General features: G+C 35.4%; 1 protein-coding gene across 8 annotated transcripts in view; it reads right to left on the minus strand.

Annotated features, from left to right (window-relative positions):
• The window catches only part of Fife (regulating synaptic membrane exocytosis protein fife), a 144,827-nt gene that overhangs the window by 59,416 nt on the left and 61,544 nt on the right, over positions 1-23,867 (minus strand). For 6 of the 8 annotated variants that reach the window (XR_016139302.1, XR_016139303.1, XM_011634012.2 and 3 more), the window contains exons 4-9: positions 23,768-23,840; positions 20,645-20,804; positions 18,219-18,470; positions 13,122-13,284; positions 12,217-12,525; positions 9,084-9,288 (exon numbers count right to left, since the gene is read on the minus strand). Coding sequence is in view for 6 of the 8 variants with exons in the window: in XM_011634012.2 (XP_011632314.1) it covers positions 9,084-9,288; positions 12,217-12,525; positions 13,122-13,284; positions 18,219-18,470; positions 20,645-20,804; positions 23,768-23,840 (1,162 nt within the window). In the remaining 2 variants the exon portion in view is untranslated. The remainder of the gene's footprint in view (positions 1-9,083; positions 9,289-12,216; positions 12,526-13,121; positions 13,285-18,218; positions 18,471-20,644; positions 20,805-23,767; positions 23,841-23,867) is intronic. The other 2 variants (XM_089076989.1, XM_011634013.2) reach the window with 2 other exon arrangements.

Here is a 23,867-nt window from a genome sequence, read left to right on the forward strand (position 1 = left end):
AAATTCGGAGAGAAAAGAAATTTTGTAAGCGTAATAAAAAAAATTAGACTTTATACTTGTTTAATTTAGCATGTTTTAATTTATCAAATGTTTGTAACTTTTAACACAAAACAAGTTGTTAACTCCTAAATTAGATTTTCTTTACAATGGAAAACGCGAGTGAAGGGAATATAAAAATATAGTCATTCTACTGATGTTTTTTACCAAATGAAAATGAAGTTCTTTTAACTTTGACGAAAGTTTTAAATGTAGTCGCAATTGTGTTAAACTTCCAACCACAAGATGAGCATCGCTAGGCACGCAATAAATTTACCCGTTCGCGTCGGTGTGATGCCATGGACACAAATTACCGTTCTAATTCTGCACTATAAAGGCTAAGGAAGCTTACGCTTGAGGTTCATAAAGTAGTCCCGACTGCCATAAACACCATTCTCACTCCACACAAAAACAACCGGTAGCTTTACGCCAAATTTTGTCGGAAATATTTGCGCTATAAATATGCTAATTTGATTTTTAACCTAAAACGCAATTTTCATATAATATATAAAATTTGGGATTATTTAAAATGGCTATATTTAAATCGATAAATAGCTTTATCTTTTTTTTTTTTTTTTTCAAGAATATAGTAATAATTTTTTTGAAATATTTTTAAAGCCAAGAATTTACGTGCGAATATGATATAACAAATGTATAATAAATGCATAAGTATGCAGTAAATATGCATTGGTTATTGAGTATTAAATATTTAATAGGTATTAGGTTTCTTTGAAAACCTAAAAATTAGTTTTTAAAAATTAGTTTTTAAAAATTGATCTACAAACTTTTGTTCTACTTTTATTCTACTTCAGAATGCGACGTCTTTGATGAAAAAGCTTCAACTTCGTTAAATGTAAGATGTGAATACAGTATTCGATATGCCAAACATGCCAAGAGAAAAGCGTCGAAACACTAGAACACTATCGAATTCGGTACCAGCTTTGACGTATAACATATTGAAAGTTGCCGACATAATCGTGCACAAGTTTCCCACATAGAGGAGAAATTCAAGTAGTAGTTATGACGAAAGCATTTGCTACAAACTAACTGTAGAATAAAGAAATGTAAGATTAAAGTTCACGAATAGAGAATCCCATTTATGAAGTATTAAAAATATACATCTGCACTCCATTTTTTGAAAAGTATGGAATATTTACTTGATAATATTTCATAGCTAGAACTCTCTCTGTGTGTGTGCGTGCGCGCGCGCGCGCGCGCGCGCGCGCGTGTGTGTGTGTGTGTGTGTGTGTGTGTGTGTGGTGTGTGTACCGAGTAAAAGCTACGAATATGTATATATACTCGTAGCTTTTAAATCTCTCTTTTCAGCTGTTAAGAAGAAGCATTAGTCAAATGAGATTTTTGTTAAAGAAGTTATATCGCGCAATCTATTTATATATCGTGGAATATTTGATGGCTCCTTCTGACAAGGTTTTTTTTCTCCAAATTCACGTCATCAGAAAAACGTGACCGCACGTCGCTTTGAATATTCGTAAAAGAAGTCGGTTACAAGTTTGAGATGTCTTTTTCGACTCGCGCTGGAACTGCGAGTCGAAAAATACTTTTCGCGCGAATCGAAGGAATATGGGCATCGCGTTCCCACGACGTTTCCACTGTTCTACTTTTAACCCCGGGAAAACTTACCGCGTACTTTTGCAGAATAAATAGAAATTCATAAGTCGGTTGCGAGCCAGTTACAAATTATTGTCTGTAAGGAAGCCCCGCGGCCGCGTTGCATTAAACAAACGATATCGCCGGCGTGATGCATGACGTTGATGCAACTGCTTCGCTGCATCTTCCGTTTCTCTTAGAAATTGAAACTTGCAATTCCGCCGACGGCCGAGACACCGTGTGTCCCGCAGCGCTGGACTTATCTCGCATTTTTATGCGCTGCGTTGGAAGACCCAAAAAAAAAAAGGGTAAAAAAAGAAGGAAGAAGGAAACGATGTAATGCCGAGGCGAACTGGATAGATTTTCAAACGAGCCGTACAACTTTTAACGAGTCTCGTCATCTCAAAAGCGTTTCCGAGATAACTTTACGATCGCGATGCGCTATCATTGAATTATTTTGTAGCGGGATGGAAAGAAGAAAAAAATTTGCTGCACGTAGAAAAAATTACGGCATAATCTTTATACTTTTACGTTTTTAAGTAACTATTGTGATACATAGACTGAATCGATAGTAATATTAATAAAGGCTTCCTTTATCGTCTCGCTTTTTATAAATTCCTATTTCATGTCTAATTGTTTGTAATCGTATTTTGAATCTCTCTTTTGTAGTATTCTCAGCAGCCATTGTTCCACCATAAAATACGACTGCAATTATAAAAAGAAATCGATATCTCTTTTCTTTATTATCGGCATCAAGAAAAAGGTTGCAGATTTTTTTTTAATCGAAAATAGATATAAAATTTTACAATTTTAAGTAATAACTATCTAATTAATTGGAATCTAATTGAAAAAGTAATTTGTTTATTTCTATTAGAGTAAAGAAATAAACCGCTTGGTAAAAATGTTTTAAAATCTTTAACATTATCTTTAGAAATAAATAATTTTCATTAATTTGTTGCCAAGAAACTGATTGAAAACTCACAAGAATTTGCTATTAACAGCGAACAGTTATAAAAATTCTCATATCAGGGAATAAAATAGATCTCCTTTCAGCTTATGTCGATACTTCTTTCTTCTACAATCGTATTCAATCATACGAATTTACCTGATATCGACAAGAAGTGATTTCGACCACGAGCAATCGATCTTTCAAATATGAAACCATCAATTTAACAAAATCTTGCATCGAACATACGAGTGTAAGGGTCATTTATTATTTAGTAGAAATAAAAATACAACAGCTGTTAGAGCAAAATTTTTTTTGCAAATATGTTGATTGCATAGATTGAAAGCGAAAAATAGCAAACGATTCCATATTTAAATTTCTTCTAAATTTTGTATTTCGATGCATTATATAATTTACGTTTTCCAACAGAAAAATAAATCTATGAGAATTTTAAAACTTTTGCCCATGTTTTCTTTCTAGAAATATTTTTCCTCTCCATTTTTTTTTATTCTTTATTATTTCTTTTTATAAAGATATTATTTCAGAATCTTTTAATATCGATATTTTAATTTGTAGAATATGTTTTAATTTATCTAAATTACAATTAATACTATTTATTTCTAATTATAATAATTATAAAAATTTTTCATTACATTTTCTTAATAAAAAACTTGCAAGAGTTTGTAAATATAAATAAAAAATAAGCAGAATTTATCAAGAAAATATCAGAAGATATCAAAAGAAATACATACAAATATATTATATATGAAGATATAAAATCATTTCAATTTTTATAAGACCAATAATAATTTACATTTCACTTAAAAGTTTATGAAAAATTCTATTCATAATCACATAAAATAATGCGGACTTTTTTGTAATAAAAATTCAATCTTAAAGACATTAAATATTTCTCAAACAGAACAAAGACATAATAGTCTTGTCGTTTAATATTTTCCATATTTTCCATTAGATGACATCGTAGATTTTTTTCGTGTTTGTGGAAGAAGGTCTATTAACTCTTAAAGAAGAGATTTTTCTTGATAAAAGCGTGTTTTTAGTTTTTAGTAAATTAAATTTTAAACATATATTTTGTTTTAAAACATAAATTAAAATCGAGATAGATATAGATTTTACACATAAACTGATAAAAATATATATGACAGTTAAAAGAAATTTCTTGGCTAACATTAATATAGCATAATGTAATCGATATGACGAAATTACAGTTTTTGAATCAAAGAATACGAGAAAATAAAAAAAGATTAAGTAGAATTAAAGAGGAATTTTAAGCAATATAGAATGCAATTAAATATGTAGGCGGTGACATTTGATTGTAAAAGTGACTGCTTTTTGCTGAATTTCTATCAAAAATTTTTTTTTATTCTCGACAGGAAATCGTATATTGCATTCAGATCGAATTCTATGATCAAATGCAATGGAATGTCACATGTCGGCTTTGAAAGAGACACACGCACACACACACACACACACACACACACACTCTCTCTCTCTCTCTCTCTCTCTCTCTCTCTCTTTCTCATATACAGAATTTTGTACGAGGGTTAGCTGAAGCTAGATGGAAATTTACAAGATCATATCCCTTTATGAGATTCTTCCCGTTCTTTTCATCGCAGCTCATAGCCACTCTTTGAAGGAGAATCGCTTAATTGCGCAGTACCATCACGAACTCCGACGGAATAAAAGCTTTTCCTGGCCGTTTCGCTGAATAAGAATGAGCTACACGACGATATCGATTAGTACACACTCTGTCGACAATCTACAGAAAAATAGAATTCTGTTTTATTTGCACGTTATTCTGTTTTATTTGCACGTTCGGTTATTTTCTCTTATTAAAATTCTTAGTTGGGATATAAGAAAAAAGTAAAACAAAAAAGAAAAATATAAATTGTATTAGCGTACTTTGTCGATAAAAAAATATAATTAATCTGTATATATTAAAAATTTATTGATATATCAAGCATTACTTTTGAATAAAATTGTTTCCAGTTTATGAAATTACTTTGATGAACGCAAAACTTAGGCATTGAAAATTTCTTGCGTAAACAAGTTATATAAATTTTGTCACTCCGAGTTGCATAAAATCTATTGCTAGGATTAAGAAAATTCCGCGAAAGTACGATAAATTGCGGTTTTGCGCATCTACGTTCATCATATTTTAGTTACTACGAAAACTCGAGTTAGGAGGGTGAAAGGCAAGAAACACAGGGCGGAATAATGAAACGCGATAATTACGTTAAATCGCAGTTCCGTAAGTAAATAGGAATTAAAAAGTTACACGATTAAAAAATTATATCGCACTCGGAACCACGAGAAACAATAATTGCTCGGACGGGCCACAAGTAAGTGAGAATTAAAACTTTTATTATTACATCTCTCTAAGTTTTGAGAAAAGGAAGAAGCGTATTACGTTTTCTTTCTTTCTCCTTTTTGCAGAATTTTTTTGCAAATTGCACGTCATTAAAACATGACAAAGATTTTAAAGTAGCTTTTTCACAAAATTTAAATATTTTGCAAAAAATCTGCATTTTTTAAACTTGCTAATTGTATGAATAATATAGATTTTTTGTATACTATCCAGGCAATTTTTTTTCTCTTTCAAAAACTCATCATTGTCGTGACGAGCCAATTATATGAAAATTTATTGTTATTTTTATCAGCAATCATATATATATATATATATATATATATATATATATATATATATATGAGTGTACAAAATGAAAGCGTCAATCCGGCTGATTATTTACTAAGAATGTAAATGCTCACCGCGTGGGGTAAAAGGGATAAGAGTTTTTACTGTGACATCAAGTTTTTGAAGTTACCGCAAGAGAAAGACGAGGTAACTTTACGAGACGCGTGAGGTGAGTTGGAAATTCGCCGGTCGCAACGGAAAATATGCCGGTTAAGACGTGCGATATTCAGTAGAATTACCGGGATGATTTACTCTGATTTCCCGGCGGTTTACCGAGATGACGATAGATCGTGGTTGGTGCGGCGCACGGTCACCCGGTGCAAGCATTCGAGGCACGACCAAATTTCGACGTGGTGCAGCAAGGTCGCATTAAAGCGCAAGTGCGCTTCTATTCTGACGTCGCTCTCTGCAACGCGACGCCTCCCCTCGATAGAAGCCGACGATAGAAGATAGAAGGAAACCGCGCTCTTGTTTTAATCCTAATAGCAACTACTCTCGTGTCTCCCGATTTAGCAGCCCGCCAAGGCTCGAAATCGAGAAATCGACGAATGGTATCGCTTTAAGATAGTATAACATTGATCGGTACGAATAATCGACGACTTTTTTGGTAGCTGCAAAAAGGATCATGCATTTTGAAAGGATCCCGAAGAACCCACAACTTCGTTTAAGCTACCGAATAAAATTACGAGTGACTGTTTTAGTGGATTTCTTCTTTCGTTTAACGGTAAACTTGTCATGTTCGACAAACAAAAACAAACAAAAACCAATTCCTCGTGCGTGACGAATCACGAATTAATAACAAGAAATAATTTTTGAAAGCGCGAAACATACACACACAGTGAGGAAGAGGACGCGTATTAGAGAGAAATCGTGTAAAAATATTTGTTTTCGCAAATAAATTGTTGTCAGTTGTTTGAAATGAATTGAACTAATAATTAAAATTGCTTATTATTTTGTTTTGTTTAATTAGATCTATGTTATGAAACACTCGAGTCTCATTATATCCATCGTAAATTTCTATTTACAGAAAATAATAAAAAATTGTTTATTAATATTGTAATTTCTAATAATTCTAATAATATAATTTAATATCAGTAAAGATATATATCAAAATTGACTCGAGTATGAAGAATTGATGTGCGCAACAGCTTTGGCTTTCAATGGCACCTGATCGTATGAGAAGATAATAACGATTAGGCGATCTAGGTGATTTATAACGCTGACGATGAGCTTTAGCTTCACGCCTTTCACGAGCTTTCTCACTCGGCCGGAAAAAAAAGACGATGACGGCGAGGGATTTCGGAGGTTAAGCCAATTTTGACAAAAGCGATACGTCACGTAACGCGCGACCCTTCTGCCAAACTTCCCCGGCTCCTTCGTATAACAACCTGTCCGAGGAATGACACTTCCTTGCCCTCGATGTCGGACCTTCGACCTTTTCATACATAGAAAATGAAAGAAAACAAACCTTTGACTGCGGTCATTGGACTTATCGAAGGCTCTACATCATACATTGACGGATATAAAAAAATAATATTTTTTTTTTTTTTAATTACGACTACTTCTTATTTTAGATATTAAATAATAATGAAAACAATTGATATTAAAATGTTAATGTAAATAGAAATTTATTCTCAAGATATAAGCGTGAAAACGAAACAAAGAAATTGTGCAACATGTGTGTGCGTTTAAGGAAAATTTTAATTAATCATTCATAATATGTCCATTAGCATTGTCGTTCAAATGTATTTTAAATTTGTGCAATTTCGCCGTATTATCCATTTCGAGTATCGCATCATAAACGCAAGCATAAACGCAAGCCTCTCGAATAGTTAATATCGCAAGCTTACCGTAACTTCGAGTAACCTTCTGTAGCGCGGAAAATTAAGCTCTCTGTAACAGTTCCGAACTCGATTTTGGCGAGAACCGCAGACGTTCGCACACGAGTAAATGCACACACTTAACGAAGAGCAGAAGAAGGGGTGGTATTAATTATTTCTCCAGTAGCAAACTCTTCCTGTTTGTCAATCCACTCGATCTTTTGATTGCGATGCCCGTACGTGCACTTACAATACACGTTGCACGCCTGTTTTGCTGAGGGGGGAAATAAAAGGAATAATCACGAATAAGTCATGGCGAAAATGGGGAGGAATCACAAACGAGGAGATCCTCATTTTCGCCACGCCGACGGATACGCCGTTCGGCTCTATGTCGGAATCCTTCGCTTGCGAATCGATACCCGTTCGCTGAAAAAGGAGATTTAAGACAAATCATTTAAAGCTAAATTTAGCTAAGTAAATTTTCCTTCTCCGTTTGTCTCACCAGTAAGATTGCAAAAAGCGAGTAGTGAATCGCTGAGGTTTATTTAATCTAAATTTGTTGTGCAAACGAGCCTTAATGAGATGTAAACACTAGGCGGATTACATCGTTTTCTCAAAGTAGTTTAGGAGGTAGAGACGAAGAAGATCTTGTTTTATATTATTTTATCATATTATCCTTCTTTTAAAATCTGAACGTATTTTACTTGGTCGATGTACATCAAGATTTCCATTTTGCGTCAAAAAATAACGGTGCGGAAAATATGGAAATTCTTTAGTAGAGAGAATATTTCAGTTTTGTATGAGAATTATTTTCAGATACTTCAAGATATTATTAAATATTTTTTTTCAAGTTATTTCTTCCACAAGACGATATAATCGAGCAACGTTTATAGACTATAAAAACTTAAGGCAATATCGATATAATGTTATTCAAATATAATGTTATTCAAAAAATATTTTAATGATGTGAATGTATTTAGATATAATTTAATAGATATAATTTATTTTTCAATTTTTAACTCCTACGCTTTTCATGTAAATAACATATTCTGATAAAATTATACAATATAGTTTTGCATGAGTTCAACTTAATTGGAGAGAAACAATGAGACTTCGAAGAATAAGGAATACTTTGAAGAAGTAAAGTATATTGAGAGCATTTCTTATTAGGAAATCTACTTTTAGAAATTAATCTAAGAAATGTAATTTACAGTAAAATCTCTTCTACACGATTTGAAGAAGTTGTTGTGTTCATTAATCTCTTGTTCTATAAATAATTTTAATATTATTAGATAGCAAATACTTTTTATTTGCAAACGAAAAGGAGAAAAAGTTTTTTAGGTTTTTTCGAAAAAAAAACTAAAGTTTAAATTACTTCCTACAAAAAATAGAAACGAAATGTCTATTTCGAAATCACAGTTCCGATGTCATGGAAAGTTAAAATACAGGTAAATATGTAAAAACTCGAAATTGAATTCGGCAAATTTGTCTATATAATTTTCATTTTAAGAGAAAGAACTGAATGAACAAATATCTTTTCCGAAACAATTCACTATTAATCTTTATTAAAATAATGAAGTAATATACATATTTTTCTGAATTTAATTATTTAAAATTAATTACAATTAATTACGTTATTATTAATTCAAATCCTAGAATAGGTAATATTAAACTCTACAGAAAATTTTCAAGTGTATGGTAACTGATTTAATCATCTATAAAGATTTAATTTAATAATATCAATAAAGAAATTATATCTTGCGAGAGACCGGATAATAGATAACTCTCGTCAAAGATAAATCTCGTTAAAGTTAGACTTACAACATCCCAAGCTGAACGACTCAATTTCTTAATAAATTTCATCTTGCTTTCATTATATATTATGGAATAGGAGATTTGCGGTCACAATTTTTTTGCATAATTGAATTCTTATGAGATGCAAACGATAACGACTTACAATTGGGAGCCTCTTCGTCGATTGCGTCTCTCTTCGTCGGGTAAAAGAACAGGTTGGGATACAGGCGGTACCACCACAGGTGCAGATGACGAATCTAGCTTAATCATCTTTTCATCGTCGGCGGCAACATCGTACGGCATCACCGGTTTCACTGCGCGGAAGGAGGATCTGCGCGTTGCAGGCCGTTCTTCAGGTTCTCGGGTGCCTGCAAAGAAGCACGAACGCCGACGTTTTCAGGCCAACCATATTATATACTTGAAATATTAAATGTGACCTGTTATGGCGAATAAATCGCCTTGAATAACGAAGTCGCTGCTAATATAATGGTAAAAGAGCTAAAAGAGTAATATGGATTTAATAAAACCATTTGAAATAATAAATTAGGCTATAAAATAAATTTTAATACTGCTTTATATATACGTATATATTGAAGATTGAAGCAAATTAATTATATACTTACAAATAAAATACTTTGACGACATATTTTTATATCTGTTACGGAAAAATCTCTTTCAGAAAGAAATATTTGTAGTCAGTCGTCAAAATGCAATAAGAAAATGTTATTTTAATCATATGAACGAGTAGATAATCAATTTTATTTAAAAAAAATAGTTGTGTATATCCGTTTTCTTAGCTTTCTTTATATCAGAAATACTGCGAAGAAACCAAATTCAAAATATTGAAATGTGTATGTTGTTACTGTAACGAAGACTTTAAAAAAGTTAAACGTATTCAGAAGAAATAAAATAGTCATAGCATTTTCACACTAAAGTACGATGCGGGTTGAATGTCAACATTGTTTCTCTTTGTAATACAGAAAGTGAAGTTTCCAGCTCTTAGTTCCAGCATAGAGAAACCAGTATGGATCGCGTTATATATGACATGTTGTACAAATAAATGTACTTTTGTTTGACTACGGAAGGAAAAAGAGAAAATATAAGAGCTAATAAAATACAATTAGCAAGAGAGAGAGAGAGAGAGAGGAGGGAGAAAGAATTAAAGAACTTGGATAATTTAATCTAGCGGTTAGAAGTAAATGATCAAATTTATTCTTTGTCATCATTGTTTTAATTTTCGTCTAATCTCCGTTTCATTTCGAATGGATTTTAATTTGCATTATCAAACTTTCTCATATCAAAAGTTCAAAAGTTACAAACAAATCGCTAAAATAAATTTCTGCGAAGATAAAATTTTTCTCCCAAGATGCTATAGTCGAAAAAATATATTGCATGCGTACAGGTAATGTGTAATACGACGTGTAATAATATTTTAATTATATTTTCTTAAACAATTATTGAATTATTTCGGGAAAGAATGTTCCTCGGTCAGTTTCCCATTTCATCAGCAAAACTGAAATTTGCTAATCTTGGTTTATTCCGCTATATCTGGTATTACTTTCAGCAACGTCAGCGCTTCAGTGGCGAAACGTGCGTCAGACCAGGCTAAATATCTGAATTGAGACGATAGCACGTTAACGTTCGACAAAATGGAAATTTTAGAAGCATCCGAATAGCCGATCAATGTATACGTGCACGGGTGCTGATGGCTGCTGAAACCGCGTTACGTCCGTACGCTTTTCCGTGACGCGGAAATAGTTTCCACAGAAAGTTCGCTGCAAGTTGCTGCGTGCGGGGCCTTCCGCGATACGGTAGAACGAGGGTGGCGGGAGAAAGGAAGGAGAAAAGCGGAATTTCCATGTCGCGTTGATGCTTGTTTAGTGCTTCCGATCACGCAGGCTGGTAATATGCGCGCCATAGTGTTAAAGTTACACAGTCATAGAAATGTATCTCAGGACACGCGACGCACGTCCGACAGACGCGGCTGAATTGAATTGCATGAAAATGAGAATTCTGAAACTAGTTTTGCGGCCACCATTTAAAACTGTTTTCCCCGTGGAAAATTTTAATGCTACTCCCGACAATTGATTACCAACAATTTGTTGATGTACCACGTAAAATTTTTCGTAAAGAAGTTTCGCTTCCAAAACCGCCGTAGCGCCGTCGCGCCGTCGTTGAAAATGCGTGCCGTTTCGAAACGTCAAATTCATATTACAAGCAGTGCACCCCGAAATCACAAAGTTAATTGAAATGAAAGTCGCGGTTTTGAAAATGTTGTAAATACAGAGAGTTCCCGTCGTGTACACTGGCTCGCGGCGGAAAATCTCGGGAAATGCGAATGACCGCACGTAGTTGCGGTCAAAATATGTTTAACGAAAATCGGCTTAGTCATTTTCTCGAAGTTGCACGCCTTTGATTTGGCGAAACACCGGACGCATTCGCGTAATGGAGCGAATTGTTTCGACGACAAAACAGGAAACTGCGAACAGAACGAACAAGGTATACGAGGTAGAGTTACCGTTGCTCGACAGAGTCTATTCGATTATCCTAGTCGGCAGCTCTCGCCGCCCTTAGGGCTCCTTAGAGCCCCTAATCATCTCTAACTTGCCACCACGGATGCCGTTGCGATAACTCGTAAACATGTGGCGGAGAAATCGGAGCACGTGTTGCCAGTTCGTTATCGGGAGGGAAGGAATAGTTGGAAATTTCGGCGCCTTCGCCAGGATCGAAGAGCCGATTGGCTAAAGTTGCCCTGGGGAATAGCCCGCGAGGTCAAAGATAGCGCTTTAACGAGAGAAACTGCGAGAAATTATGCGTACATATACATATGTACATATGTACATGACACAGCACGATTATCGGTAGATATCTTTAGTTTATTTTGGCGAAACTTCTGAAGGGTGATTTATTCTGAAGGGCGAAATAATTTTGATATTTTACAAACGTAAATAAAGTAGAAATATACGGAAATATACAAATACGGAATGAAAGATATAAAACGTAGAACGCATTTTATTTTACAAGTGAGTGAATATTAAAAGCAACATCTTTCTATGAAAACATTTAAATTAAAATACAATATTGTTTTCCATTGTGTTAATTTAAATTTACATATTCATCGGCGTATGATATATACTCAACGCTAAAAAGAAAACTATTTTTACAAAATTAAATTAAAAAATTATTAATTGAAAATTATTAAAAATATTTTTCTTCGTATTTTTCTTGCAATATTGCACAATACATAACTGTTTTAGAAACCCAAAACATTGTTGTAATGAATCCCTTCAACACACCTTGTGCCGAAATGGAGGCTCTTTGTTGGGAGGCAGCGATAGCCATCGCGTTAAGACCGCTACTTCCGGGCACAGCGTAAACATCGTAAGCGGACGCTCGTCTTGGCAGCTGAACCGGAAGTCCTAGGCCGGTGTCGGGATGTGCGGGCTGCGCTCCACCGGCAGCCATCGCGGCCGCCGTTTTGATTTCATCATCGTAAGATCTTTGCCTGGTCACGCGAGATTTACGGCGGACCGTACCGCCCCCGCGACGAGCGCGCCGACGACGTTCTTCCTCGTCGTCCAGATCACCGCCTTCCTGTTCGATCGCTTTATCAAGGAAATAGAAAGATGATGTTAGGCTTTAACGTACTAAATAAATCGAAAGACGAATGCGATCTGACGAGATTAAATGAAGCAGCACGAAATTTGAAAGTTATTTTAATTCCGAATTAGCATTTCAATTGACTGTGACGTAATTAAAAATAATCTCTTTTCATTATGCAATGATATAAGAGAAAATAAATAATAAAATAATCTCTATAGATTTAATATAATTTAATTAATAAGTTTTAAAAAATTTTTATTTATTTATTTTACAAAAATATTTTTACAAGCATACACAATTATGTTTTATTATTAACTTTTTATTATTATCTTGAGAAATTATATTAAAATTGATAAGAACAATTAAAAGTTTAAGGACATCACTCATAAAAATAATCGATTAGATTAAAGGAAAGTAAATCTAATTTATCAATTACTAACAACAGTGTTGTATATTTTATATTTCTTTATTTCGATAAAATAAGTGTTACGTAATTCTGGCGAATATTTTTTTCGATTGTGTCGTAACGCGCAGTTGGAATATGATATCAATGTCAAGATACAGAGGAACAACAAATATCTCATAAAACGATCCTTACCGCCCGTCTGGGCTGACATGACGACCCTCTGAGGGCTGGTCGCTCTCCCTCTATCGGAGGCTTGATGGCGATCGGGCGAGCCACCCCTTGACTTGCTCTTCCGGTCCAGATCGCGCTCCCATCTGAGATCCTCTCTCTGGCGTTCTCCTGCAACCTTTCGAAACTACAACATTACGATACAGAGATTAGGGCTCAATGCGAGTAACGTCACCACATGTAGGCCGTGAGTAAAGGGAGGAAGTCACAGCATCCCCAACAACACGGCAGGGGCGGGCGGGGAGTGCAAGTACAAGATTAGTAGGCAGCACAGATTGACACCTAGAAGCTAACAGGTAGATCAACGCACAAAGATCAGCTATAACTCTAAAGTTCATGATCGTTGGAATGATTAGATAAAGCTGTGCGGTTTATATTTGTTTGAATCGTGCTTTTTCGAACGAAACTATTCAACTCTTTGTAGAAGTCAGTACGGCGCGAGTTATAAAATATTATTTATGAAAGTAAAATTCATTTGTATCTATTTCTACTTTATTTTATAAATATATATTTGAAAAATTCTAGAAATTATGAAAATTGTATTAATCAAATTATATACTACGTAAATCGTTTGACGCATAAGTTTCTCTTATCTTTAGAACAAAAAGTTATTTAGGAAGATAGTGAATTACTTCTATATATATATATATATATATATATATATATATATATAGAATATTTCTATATATATATATATATATATATATGAAACGTAACGAGGATCAATTTCGTGCATCTCAAATAACTCTCGCCCCACCGGCAAGCTGCAACAAAGACATTTCGCTCAATACACGCGCGAAAGCTCTGAGACTGGCGCACTGTCCTTTGATAATGATGAAAATTAATAGCGTCCCCCGGCGCGCTTGCGGGCAACAAGGAGGAAGACCGCGGAAACACGGCCGAGAGTTCGCGATAATAATGAAACGGCTACATCCGAAAATTAACTTCGTCCCGGTTTCGTCACGCGGTCCCGCCGCGCGGCATAATTGCACGTCGGCAACAATTAAAGCGAGGCGAGGTGCTGCGCGCGTACGCGCTAGAGTCGACCAAGTCGACCGAGTTCGAGAGGATTTCAGCATTAAGGCTCCATTAGGGTCGGGACAACCGGGGTGGGGGGGGGGGGAGGGACGCGATGCCGGGCACGTCTTTCTCGCCCGTCGCCGCTGCTCGCTCGCGCCCGGCTGGATGTGCCGAGCAGCGATTCGATTCGCGTTTTCGAGTACCTGTCGCGCGCATAAATATTCATGGTGATGCGGCGCGCGGCCGTGCGAAAACGTTATTTTAACGCAAGAGAGACGACGAAGAGGCGAGGATGCGGCGCGAGAACGTTCATCCCCTCTCGCACGTCGCGATAATTCGTCCCTCGAAACCGCGCGTTACGACTGTACTTCTCGCTCGTGACCGCGCGAGGCCTATTCGAAAAAAACAAAAAAAAAAATGAATCGCCATTTGCATTAGGACGTGACACGCACGCCGACGGAATACGTCCGGTGATTTTCGAAGTCGCGGTACGCGCGTGATACAGCGGAGATGCAGCGGATACTCTGCATGTTGCGCATCATTCAGGATACTCAGCCAGTCGTAAATTATCCAATAGGCGTAGCCGGAACGTCTAAGTGCACGTAGACAGCTATCGTCGTAATGTAGGGCGCATAGGAAGGTATAAACATAAGTGCCAAATGCAATTTTAATTCGGATGCAAACGTATTCGCATTTATAGTCGCGCGAGACGTTGAAAAATCGTGTAAGTCGTTTTAGGTCAAAGAATTAAAGAAGCATTCGACCGCAAAGAATCACGTTGTCATTCCGTGCAAATCCAACATGTTTCTATGAAATTAATGAAATTAATAATAATAATATAAACTTTAAGTAATATAAGAGAAAAGACATTTAAAATGTTAATACTGTAAAATTAAAAATTCTCATTGATACAATTTGGAAATTCGAGCGATGATTTTTTTTTTTTTATTGAAACCAATCAGCGATAATCAGATTTAATCGTAAAGATTGTTTTTGATGTTTTTGTAGTTTTGGTAATTATTTTCACGGCATGCCTTAAACATTATCATTATCGCATTTCCGCAATTTTGCCGGTGGCACTGGCAGTCATTCCATTCCATCCATCATGCGGCCGTTTTAACTCACGAGAAACCGGTAGCCGTGAAGCGCGAAATAGCACTGAAGTGGATTGAATCTCGAGATGGAAAAAGCCCCAACGACAATTACCACAAGGAAGATAAACGTGCTGCGCGTCCCTCACCGAGCGAGGCGTATCGCGAAAGACTGACGCGCGAAAGCGAGCGGTAAACTCCAGAATTAACGTTTGGCGTCGTAAATACGAGACATCTCCTCTCAATTTGTCTACGCCTACGCGTGCGTGCGTAAATGCTCGCGGAACGTATTTCATTTACGTCACGATAACTCCGACAAAGCGGATTTACGATCTCGAATCCGTCCCTTCTTCTACGTCGAATTCATGTCGGACAAACGATACTAAAAATGACACACGTTGGCTGTCCTGAGAAATTAGACATTATTCCATGGAAACGGATTCAATAGTAATTTACTCTTGACGTATCTCGAATAAATAGGACGCGAAAATGAAAAACTAGGGAAATACGGGAAACTATAAATTTCATTGAATAGAAAATAGTGAAAATCTATTCAATTTATTATTATTTTTATTTCGCCGTTTAAGCAATTATTCTGAAAACACAATAACCAATTACAAGCGAAGCTACATGTTGCATACGAAACATGTATCTCAGCGAACGAATTTTGTGAAACAAAAAAAAAAGAACTGAAAAAATAAACACGGAATGTAAATGCAAACGCAGAAGAGGCGACTTTTTAAAATGAAAACCATAATTTTTTTAATATTTTCGCGTGGTAAGCAATCCCGTGCGGTGTGCAATCGTAAAGATTTTCGAATCTGCCGTTTTGATTCTTTTATTTCTGCAGAAATATACGCTCTCCTTCATTTCAATTTCACTCCACTTTCTTTCGTTTCCGCAGCCATTTCCGCCCGCGCGCGCACGGATCCGATTATTCTGCCAAGCGACAAAAACGACTGTCGATAAATTCTCGAGGTGAGACGTCTACCGGTGCTACGAAGTTGTCGGCTGGCACAATGTAAGTTTCAGCCTTAGAACCTGTGCGGCAATCAATAACCGAAGCTTCGATAAATTCAAGAGTATTGATTCACGTAAATATCACATCTTGTAAACGCGGAGTAAGTCGCGGAGCGTGGAGTGTGGGGCAGCGATAAGAAGTTTAGCCAAACTATTATCGATAAACAAATATCAAGAAATATCAGAAATAGTTAGATCGACATCTCACTTTCTCTTACGCGTTACAATTTCCTACAATTAGACCGCTTCCGCCTTACGAAGCGGAAGCTCACGAAGCTGGAAGCGGAAATGGCACGCGCAGCAACGGTTCTCTCTAGATCATATCCCAGGGTTATATAACGCCTGTACGGCCTTTATGGTGCATTTTCGTTTAGGCTCTCTCGAAGTTCGCGTTTATGATCATCAACGAAGCCGTGCGGTAATTACGGTGCCCGATAATTGGTCTGTCTGCGTGTCGAATAATGAAAAGTCTGGCTGTGCGCACACGTGCACGATGCACATTGTCGGTGTGTATTCGTACGCCGATGTGTACATGTATGTGTCTGCGGGTGCTCCGTTTGCGTGACAAGTGCACACGATCTACCCGCAATGAGATCTCGTGGAGAGTAGTCGAGCTCCGCGTCGAGTCCGACACCGACGGAAGCGCGCCTCGTTAAAGCGCGCCGCACGTGACGAGGACGATCGTCGATGCGATCGTCCGAATTTACGATCTCTGGTAAATTACCGTAAATTATTCGAGCATAAAAGGCGTAATAAATAAAAACAGGCAGCTGCAATTATTGTTCAAGCGATATCGAGCAGCGAGTATATTATTTTAAAGTACGAGCGAGTTTTAAGAAATTTAATAAAGTGAAAATAGCATAGGTATTTATCTTTCCCATTATTGATTTATTTAAATCTTACGGTGAATATTACAATGTGACTTTATTATAAAAGTTAAAGTATAAATATGATTTATAATCGGATACGAACGGTTTCTTTTACGCAATCTTTATGCAAAATAATATCCTTGGTATTGATATTAAAATAAGAGTCAAATTGCGTTATGTAACCAGCGATGTTTTGTGGCAAGGACACAACTGAACGGGCGACTTTTTTGCCCTTACAGACGCCGATTGCAATTCGAATGGAATAATTCGAGATCTCTCTCGACGAGCGACCTGCATTTTGTTGCATAATGCAGTGGCGTGCAAGATTCTCGGCGAATAGTATGGTGTATGCATTTGAGATAACAGCAAAGTGTAGCTTAAAGCGTTCAAGCGGACACTCAAAGCATATTATACGTCGACTCGTTTGGCAGAGGTAATTCAGCAACCCTAATTTTAAACATGGCTGCACGAATATTCTCGCGTACAGTATATCTCTTAGAATGTTGAATTATGCACCACGCTGGGAAAAGGGAATCTCGTGCGGCAATAAATCGTGAGTAACATCGAAAGCCAGTCGAATGGTACGGTGCGCACGAAAAGCGTGATCCTCATTTTCCATTAACTTTGTAAATATTACTCTTAACTCTTTGAAACTTTGTCGCAAGAAAATTAATATATCCCGTTAAATTTCTGCGCAGTTCAAGAAGGAAAAATCGTGTCAACTACGGATATGATCGTAGATATGTATCGTAATATATATTTAGAAAGTTAATTCTTTATTTACAAACAAACATTTAATTTTTATTTCAAAATGTAAAAACAGACCGGATTATATAACTATTTTATCGACGATTTTATAATGCACGATCCTCTCTACTTGTTGTCTAATAATGATAGATTGAAGCTGTACTATGGGCAGGGGAATTATGCATCTATTCGCATTGTAAGAGATAAAGCAGTTAGAGATATCGGGTTATTATTACGCTGTAATTATGCTGTATTATTTAACTGTCGTTTAATCGTCCAAATTAGGAAAGCGTGTGGATGAAGTTCTCGCTTACCTTCTCCAGCTCCTTCAAACTAGCCGGCGAAACATCAGAATGCCTTCGGATTTCCGGACTCCGTGGCGGAGCCAGACCGCTTCCAAGTGTGCCTATCTGACTTCCGGTGGGACCGAGTCGAGCGTCGCTGTGCCTCCTGTGAAGAGTCTCCAGGCACGGCACGTCCAACATCGAATCTGTGGATTCTTGTGTCACTATTGGCTGGTCCCTCGAGGCGATCTTTCGACGGCAAACGCTACATCGCCAGGAAGACTGCAACATTTCCGGGAAAAGGCAGCAGTCAGTACTCGTCCGTGTACGCGGCCATTTACTCGCAACAAGTTTGCCGATATCGACATTGTGTGTTTCCCCCAATTCAATTTAATAGATTGACTGAATTATTAATTTGACTATTCATTTAACAAAAATTTAGAATTTAATCGTATGATTTTTGGAGAAACAATAAGATTAATGAAATTAATAATAAGATTAATAAAGTTTGACTAAAATATACGTACCGAATGAAATACCGTTTTATATTGATTAAAAGAAAAAAATATTAATCGGTACATCTTTATTATAAGCGTATACATAAATTAAGTAATTTTTCAATAGAAAATTATCAAGAGAGCGTATACATAATTTTCCAACAGAAATTTTAACAGAAATATTATTTCTTCAATAAACAGCAATATATTACAAATACAATAAATATGTAAACATTATTGACATAACTTTTATTGTAAATGTCACTATTCCACATATCATGTATTAACATTTAACATTTATATAATTGCGTGTTATGTTTCGACCTACTTTTTACCTTATATTTATAATACGCAAAGTTAATGGTAAAATTTAAGCATACTTCATAAAACGTAAAGTTATTTTCTCTTTCTACCACGCTACCACGACGAGCGTCGAAAAATAGCAAATGGAGTGCGAATGCAAATCTCGAAATTTACTAAATACGCGAATTTCCATCATATTCACACGTACATCGATTTTTCTACACAACGCAACAACGGCATTCTCCGTTTTATATCAAATATAGAAGAATGCATATTTTCATGAATTTAGATTAGCGCTGAGATATGCCGTGTGTTAGGAATGAATAGAAATGCGGGATGAATAGACTCAGAATGATTACGCACATTCTACCGAATTTGGGTTGCCCGCAGGAATGTCGTGCAAGGACGTGCCATCCATTGTAATCCGGCGCGAGATTAAATCTCGCGCGATCGGCTGCGTGCATTTACCAAATTTATCAATTACGCGTGTAATTAGAATTAACGCCCGGTCAACATCACGCGTATCAGCGAGCGAGGGTCAAACAAAATCGCCATTAAATCAAATTAATCTTTGACGCGCAGCGAATTCGTGCGAATTGCGAATAAATTTTCGTTAAGTCCTCGCTTATTTATGATAATATAGTGCTGGGAAAGTTTAAGGTCACGAAGGTACCGGTGGCTTTCCGCCCTCGTGAATTTAATTATCGATGCGGAATGGCAGTCTAGAAGAAAAGGCTAATTGTCTCCGCAGTTTCGGAAAAAAAACTTCGAACGATGGAATAATTTTCTGGAGTAATACAAGTGATGCATTGTCTATGGGGCAAATAGACAGAGATTTTTTTTCGTAAATAAAATCCAGAGAGAGAGAGAGAGAGAGAGAGAGAGAGAGAGAGAGAGAGAGAGAGAATTAGCAAGCAACAGAGGTGAATGTACGCAAGTTAGTCTTGGTTCCTTCGTGCTATCGTGAATCTTGGACTTTTCTTATCACTATCGATCGGTAATTAACTGCCTCTTTCGCGTTCACGTTTCGAATGCAAATAACGGGTTCTTAGGATATTTCTGAAAACTCTTCTTGAAATCGAATCGCGTACCGGTACTTTTTGTCTATAAGATATTTTGTTATTTAAGTCGTATATATTAACACATATTAAAAAACGTAGTTTCATGGGTATGTTTTCATGGATTTACATTTGTGTAAAATGCAATATTGACATGCCGATTTTGTAATATAAAATATGATACGTAAAAATGATACGTAAAAATTTATCGCTTATCAGTAAGTAATTAAATAGACTAAACCTGACCTTTTGACGGAATGGAAAAAAAAAAGTCAAATAAAAATCGCAAATGACCTCGCCGTTAATAAATCAAATGTCAAAGGAACAGCCCGTTTCAATTATAAAATATAAATAAAAAGGTAAATTTTTAGGGGGAAACGATGATAAAATGTCGCGATTAATTATGATGTTATTCTCGGAATTAGATTGTCACAATCCGTTTTTCTCCTCTGTCTTCGAGCTCTTTTGCGTTTCCCTTTTGTCCGTTTCGGCAATTAATTTACGCCCAGACGCCATCCAATCTCGCTTTACGGCAATATTTACCGGCGGAAAACAATGAACAGGCCGGTTAATTAAAAATGGAGGCGTGCAAACTCACCAGATCGTCGGAATTCGTTGTCGTCGAATACGAGGCGCAGTCCTCGCAGACCTTGTGTTGACACTCGCAACAAGTTCGCGAGACTTCCTCAGGACCGAACGACTTCCGGCATACCCTGCAGTCGTCCCCGCTGCTTGTCTTGCCGCCTACTTCCGACTTTCTGGAACATCGGATCCGATAAACTTTATTAAGTGCCTCATTCGTTACGGCGATCTTTTCGAATACGTTCTCCATTATCAGGATTATTATCAAACATCCGTTGTTGGGTTGTAGAGCACGAGATAAATTACTACACGGCATAAAGATAATTATCTACATATTATTGTACGTTACATATAAAAAATAATTTAACAATGGAAAGTAAGAAATTGTGATAGTTATCTTTATGATAGTAATAACTGTACGTACGAAAGTATATTGAAATATTTTATTTTAAAATATTTTATTATTCAATTATTTTTATTTTGGCCGGAAAAAAATATATTTTTCATATTTTTATATTTAAATGCAACTTTTCTTTGTATCGTAATATGAAAAGAAAGAATTTATTATTTAGTTATAATATGCGTATCTCAAAAGTTTATGACAACAAAATTATTAATAATCTTTTTCTTAACAGCGCATAGACAAATAGATGTATGTGTCTCTCTATGTGTTCTTCTATAAAAAATGTTATACATTAACGATCGCGAAAATAATATTACGTTGTACAATCACCGTTATTGAAAAACCGCTAGTCGTTGAACCTAGTAATAGAAACCCATGTTCGTTCGTAAGACAGCTCGCTCGTTATTTGAACAGGCGCAGGTTACTTAGCTGATCAAGGAAGAATCAATCCACGATCCTTAATGGACGTGTCGTATTAAATATCGCTCGACCGGGTGCACGAGCAAACTGAGCCGGGCAAACGAAACGAAAGAAATAAAAGGTGGATCGCGTCCGTTTAAACTGACAGTGAACTTCGTGGATCGTCTTCCGGACACGGATAACGTCCGTCGCAGTGCGCTCGTTCGCACGTGCGTCCCCAGCGAATAAATCTTCACTCCCACGAGATAGCGCGGCTCACGGATTAATCGCGATGGCCTGTTATCCGAACGAAACGTTGTCAAATAGATTGCAACTAGCGAAGTAACGAGATAAATTTCGTTGTATAAACGTTGTACAAAACCTTTCAAGCAACGTTTATTAGTGTTGCGATTAGAATAAAAGGGTCCCAAGTAAGAAAAATATATAGGAAAAACTGGTTATACTCACTAGGAACTGGCTAGTTTTTATTCTTTTGAATTTACTGGACAGTAACTGTTCAATAATTGTTTAGAAAATTTTTATTAGATAATACTGATTAGCAACTACCCAGAAACTATCAAGTCAAACTAACCAGTAAATGTTAGCAAGTTTCTGGCCAGTAAAACTCGGAATATTCTGACTAGCATTTACTGGTTAATAACTAGTCAGAAATTAGTCAGATATAATTGATCAGTAAATGCTAGTTAGCCAGTAAAGTTTTTAGCCAGTAAAACTCTGAATATTCTGACTAGTATTTTTTGCCTAACAATTAGCCAGAAACTAACAAGATTAAGTCAGTAAATATTAACTAATTTCTATCAAGTAAAACTTAGATTTTGCTGGTTATTGACTAATAACTGATTAAAAACTGATAAAATTTACTATCTAGTTGCTAATCTTTTGACAGCAAAGCCCTGACGTCAAACTGACCAAAATTTAATCAGTCAAACTGACCAAATACTAGCTAGTAACCAAAATTCATGGCCAGTTTTTGGCTAGTTTCTGATTTGTTTTCTACTTGGGGTTGAGAATAAAAAATACGATAATGAATGAGATGTTAACGCAATTGTATGGGTCTGATATTACAAATATACAAAAGCTTAAAACAATGGTCAAGCTATAAAAAATTGGTAAATGAATAATCAGGTGAAATATAAAAAATATGGTGTTTTATAAGTAAAGTGTTTTAATTTTTTAAAGATATAATTAAAAATTGTATTCTTTTGAATTGTTTATATTTTTTATCGTATATTTATCATTTTTATTTCAAATTTTTTAAAATATTTTCTTTCTTAAATTATTGGAGAAAGATTTTTAGCGTAAGTTCAATATTTTTTTATTCTTGCAAATGACTTTTGTCAAGGATTAATTGCTTCCAAATGTATCAATTTAAGTGAAAATAGAGTGCAGTTTGATAGGATGTTGTTTCCCTTTCGGGAAACAAACCTATGAAAAAGCGCAATATTGAAGTTTGACTGTTAGCATTCCGAAAACTATTTCAGCGTTTTTTCCATCATCGTTATTCGCAAAATTGTATTTATAATAGAGCTAACATTATTTCAACATTTTGTATCGGTGCCAATGAATTTATGCCAATAAATATATACTTTAATGTGAAAGTAATTTAATTTTGTTATGAGTTACTCAAATTATATGATATTTAATGAGGAATCTGAAGTTAAATAAAATCATTAAAAGCAACGTCATTATATGTACCATTTGCAGTAATACTGTATTTTAGACCATTAATCAATTGTAATGCAATATTTAAAATATCATAAGATATATGGCCAATGATATGGTAATATCATTACTGATGAGTAGTTTATTTGAAAAATTAATCAAATAAAAATTAAATAAAAATAAAAGACTTCTATATTTACAGTTGTAATAAATCAAATAAGAGAGAATATATATGATATAACCGTCGAAATATTATATATTATAATATTAACAATTATAAAAAAAATTAATTTATTTAAGATTATAGATGTTAATAGAAAATATTTCTGTGAAAAATTTTTAAGAAGAAAAATAAAAATATAGAATATGTCTAATGAATGATATTAGATACAAAACGATAAGCCTAATTGTTTATTAAAATTATTTTTATTACATTGCGTAGACATAGACATCTATGCCTGCTAATTTGTATTGATTCAAATGGCATTCGTTAGAACTTTCTACGAACCAACTGATTCTTATCAATTTTGCTATAAATAATCTGTTATGGAGGATAGCAATTGTATTTTTCACAATACATATATAGTAGGACGAAAATGATAGTATTATATATGCATTTATACATTTGGAGTTTACATTTTGCCCAAAACTTACGGTTTTAAAGATTCAATTGTGGACTCTTCCTTGGGAATCTCTTCCACCGGGGTAACCTTGGCCGGCTTCGCTACTGAAAAAAAAAAGGGATCCTTTTTAT

This window comes from Pogonomyrmex barbatus, unplaced genomic scaffold (assembly GCF_055798465.1).
Source record: "Pogonomyrmex barbatus isolate J1 unplaced genomic scaffold, ASM5579846v1 scaffold2, whole genome shotgun sequence".
NCBI lineage: Eukaryota > Metazoa > Arthropoda > Insecta > Hymenoptera > Formicidae > Pogonomyrmex > Pogonomyrmex barbatus.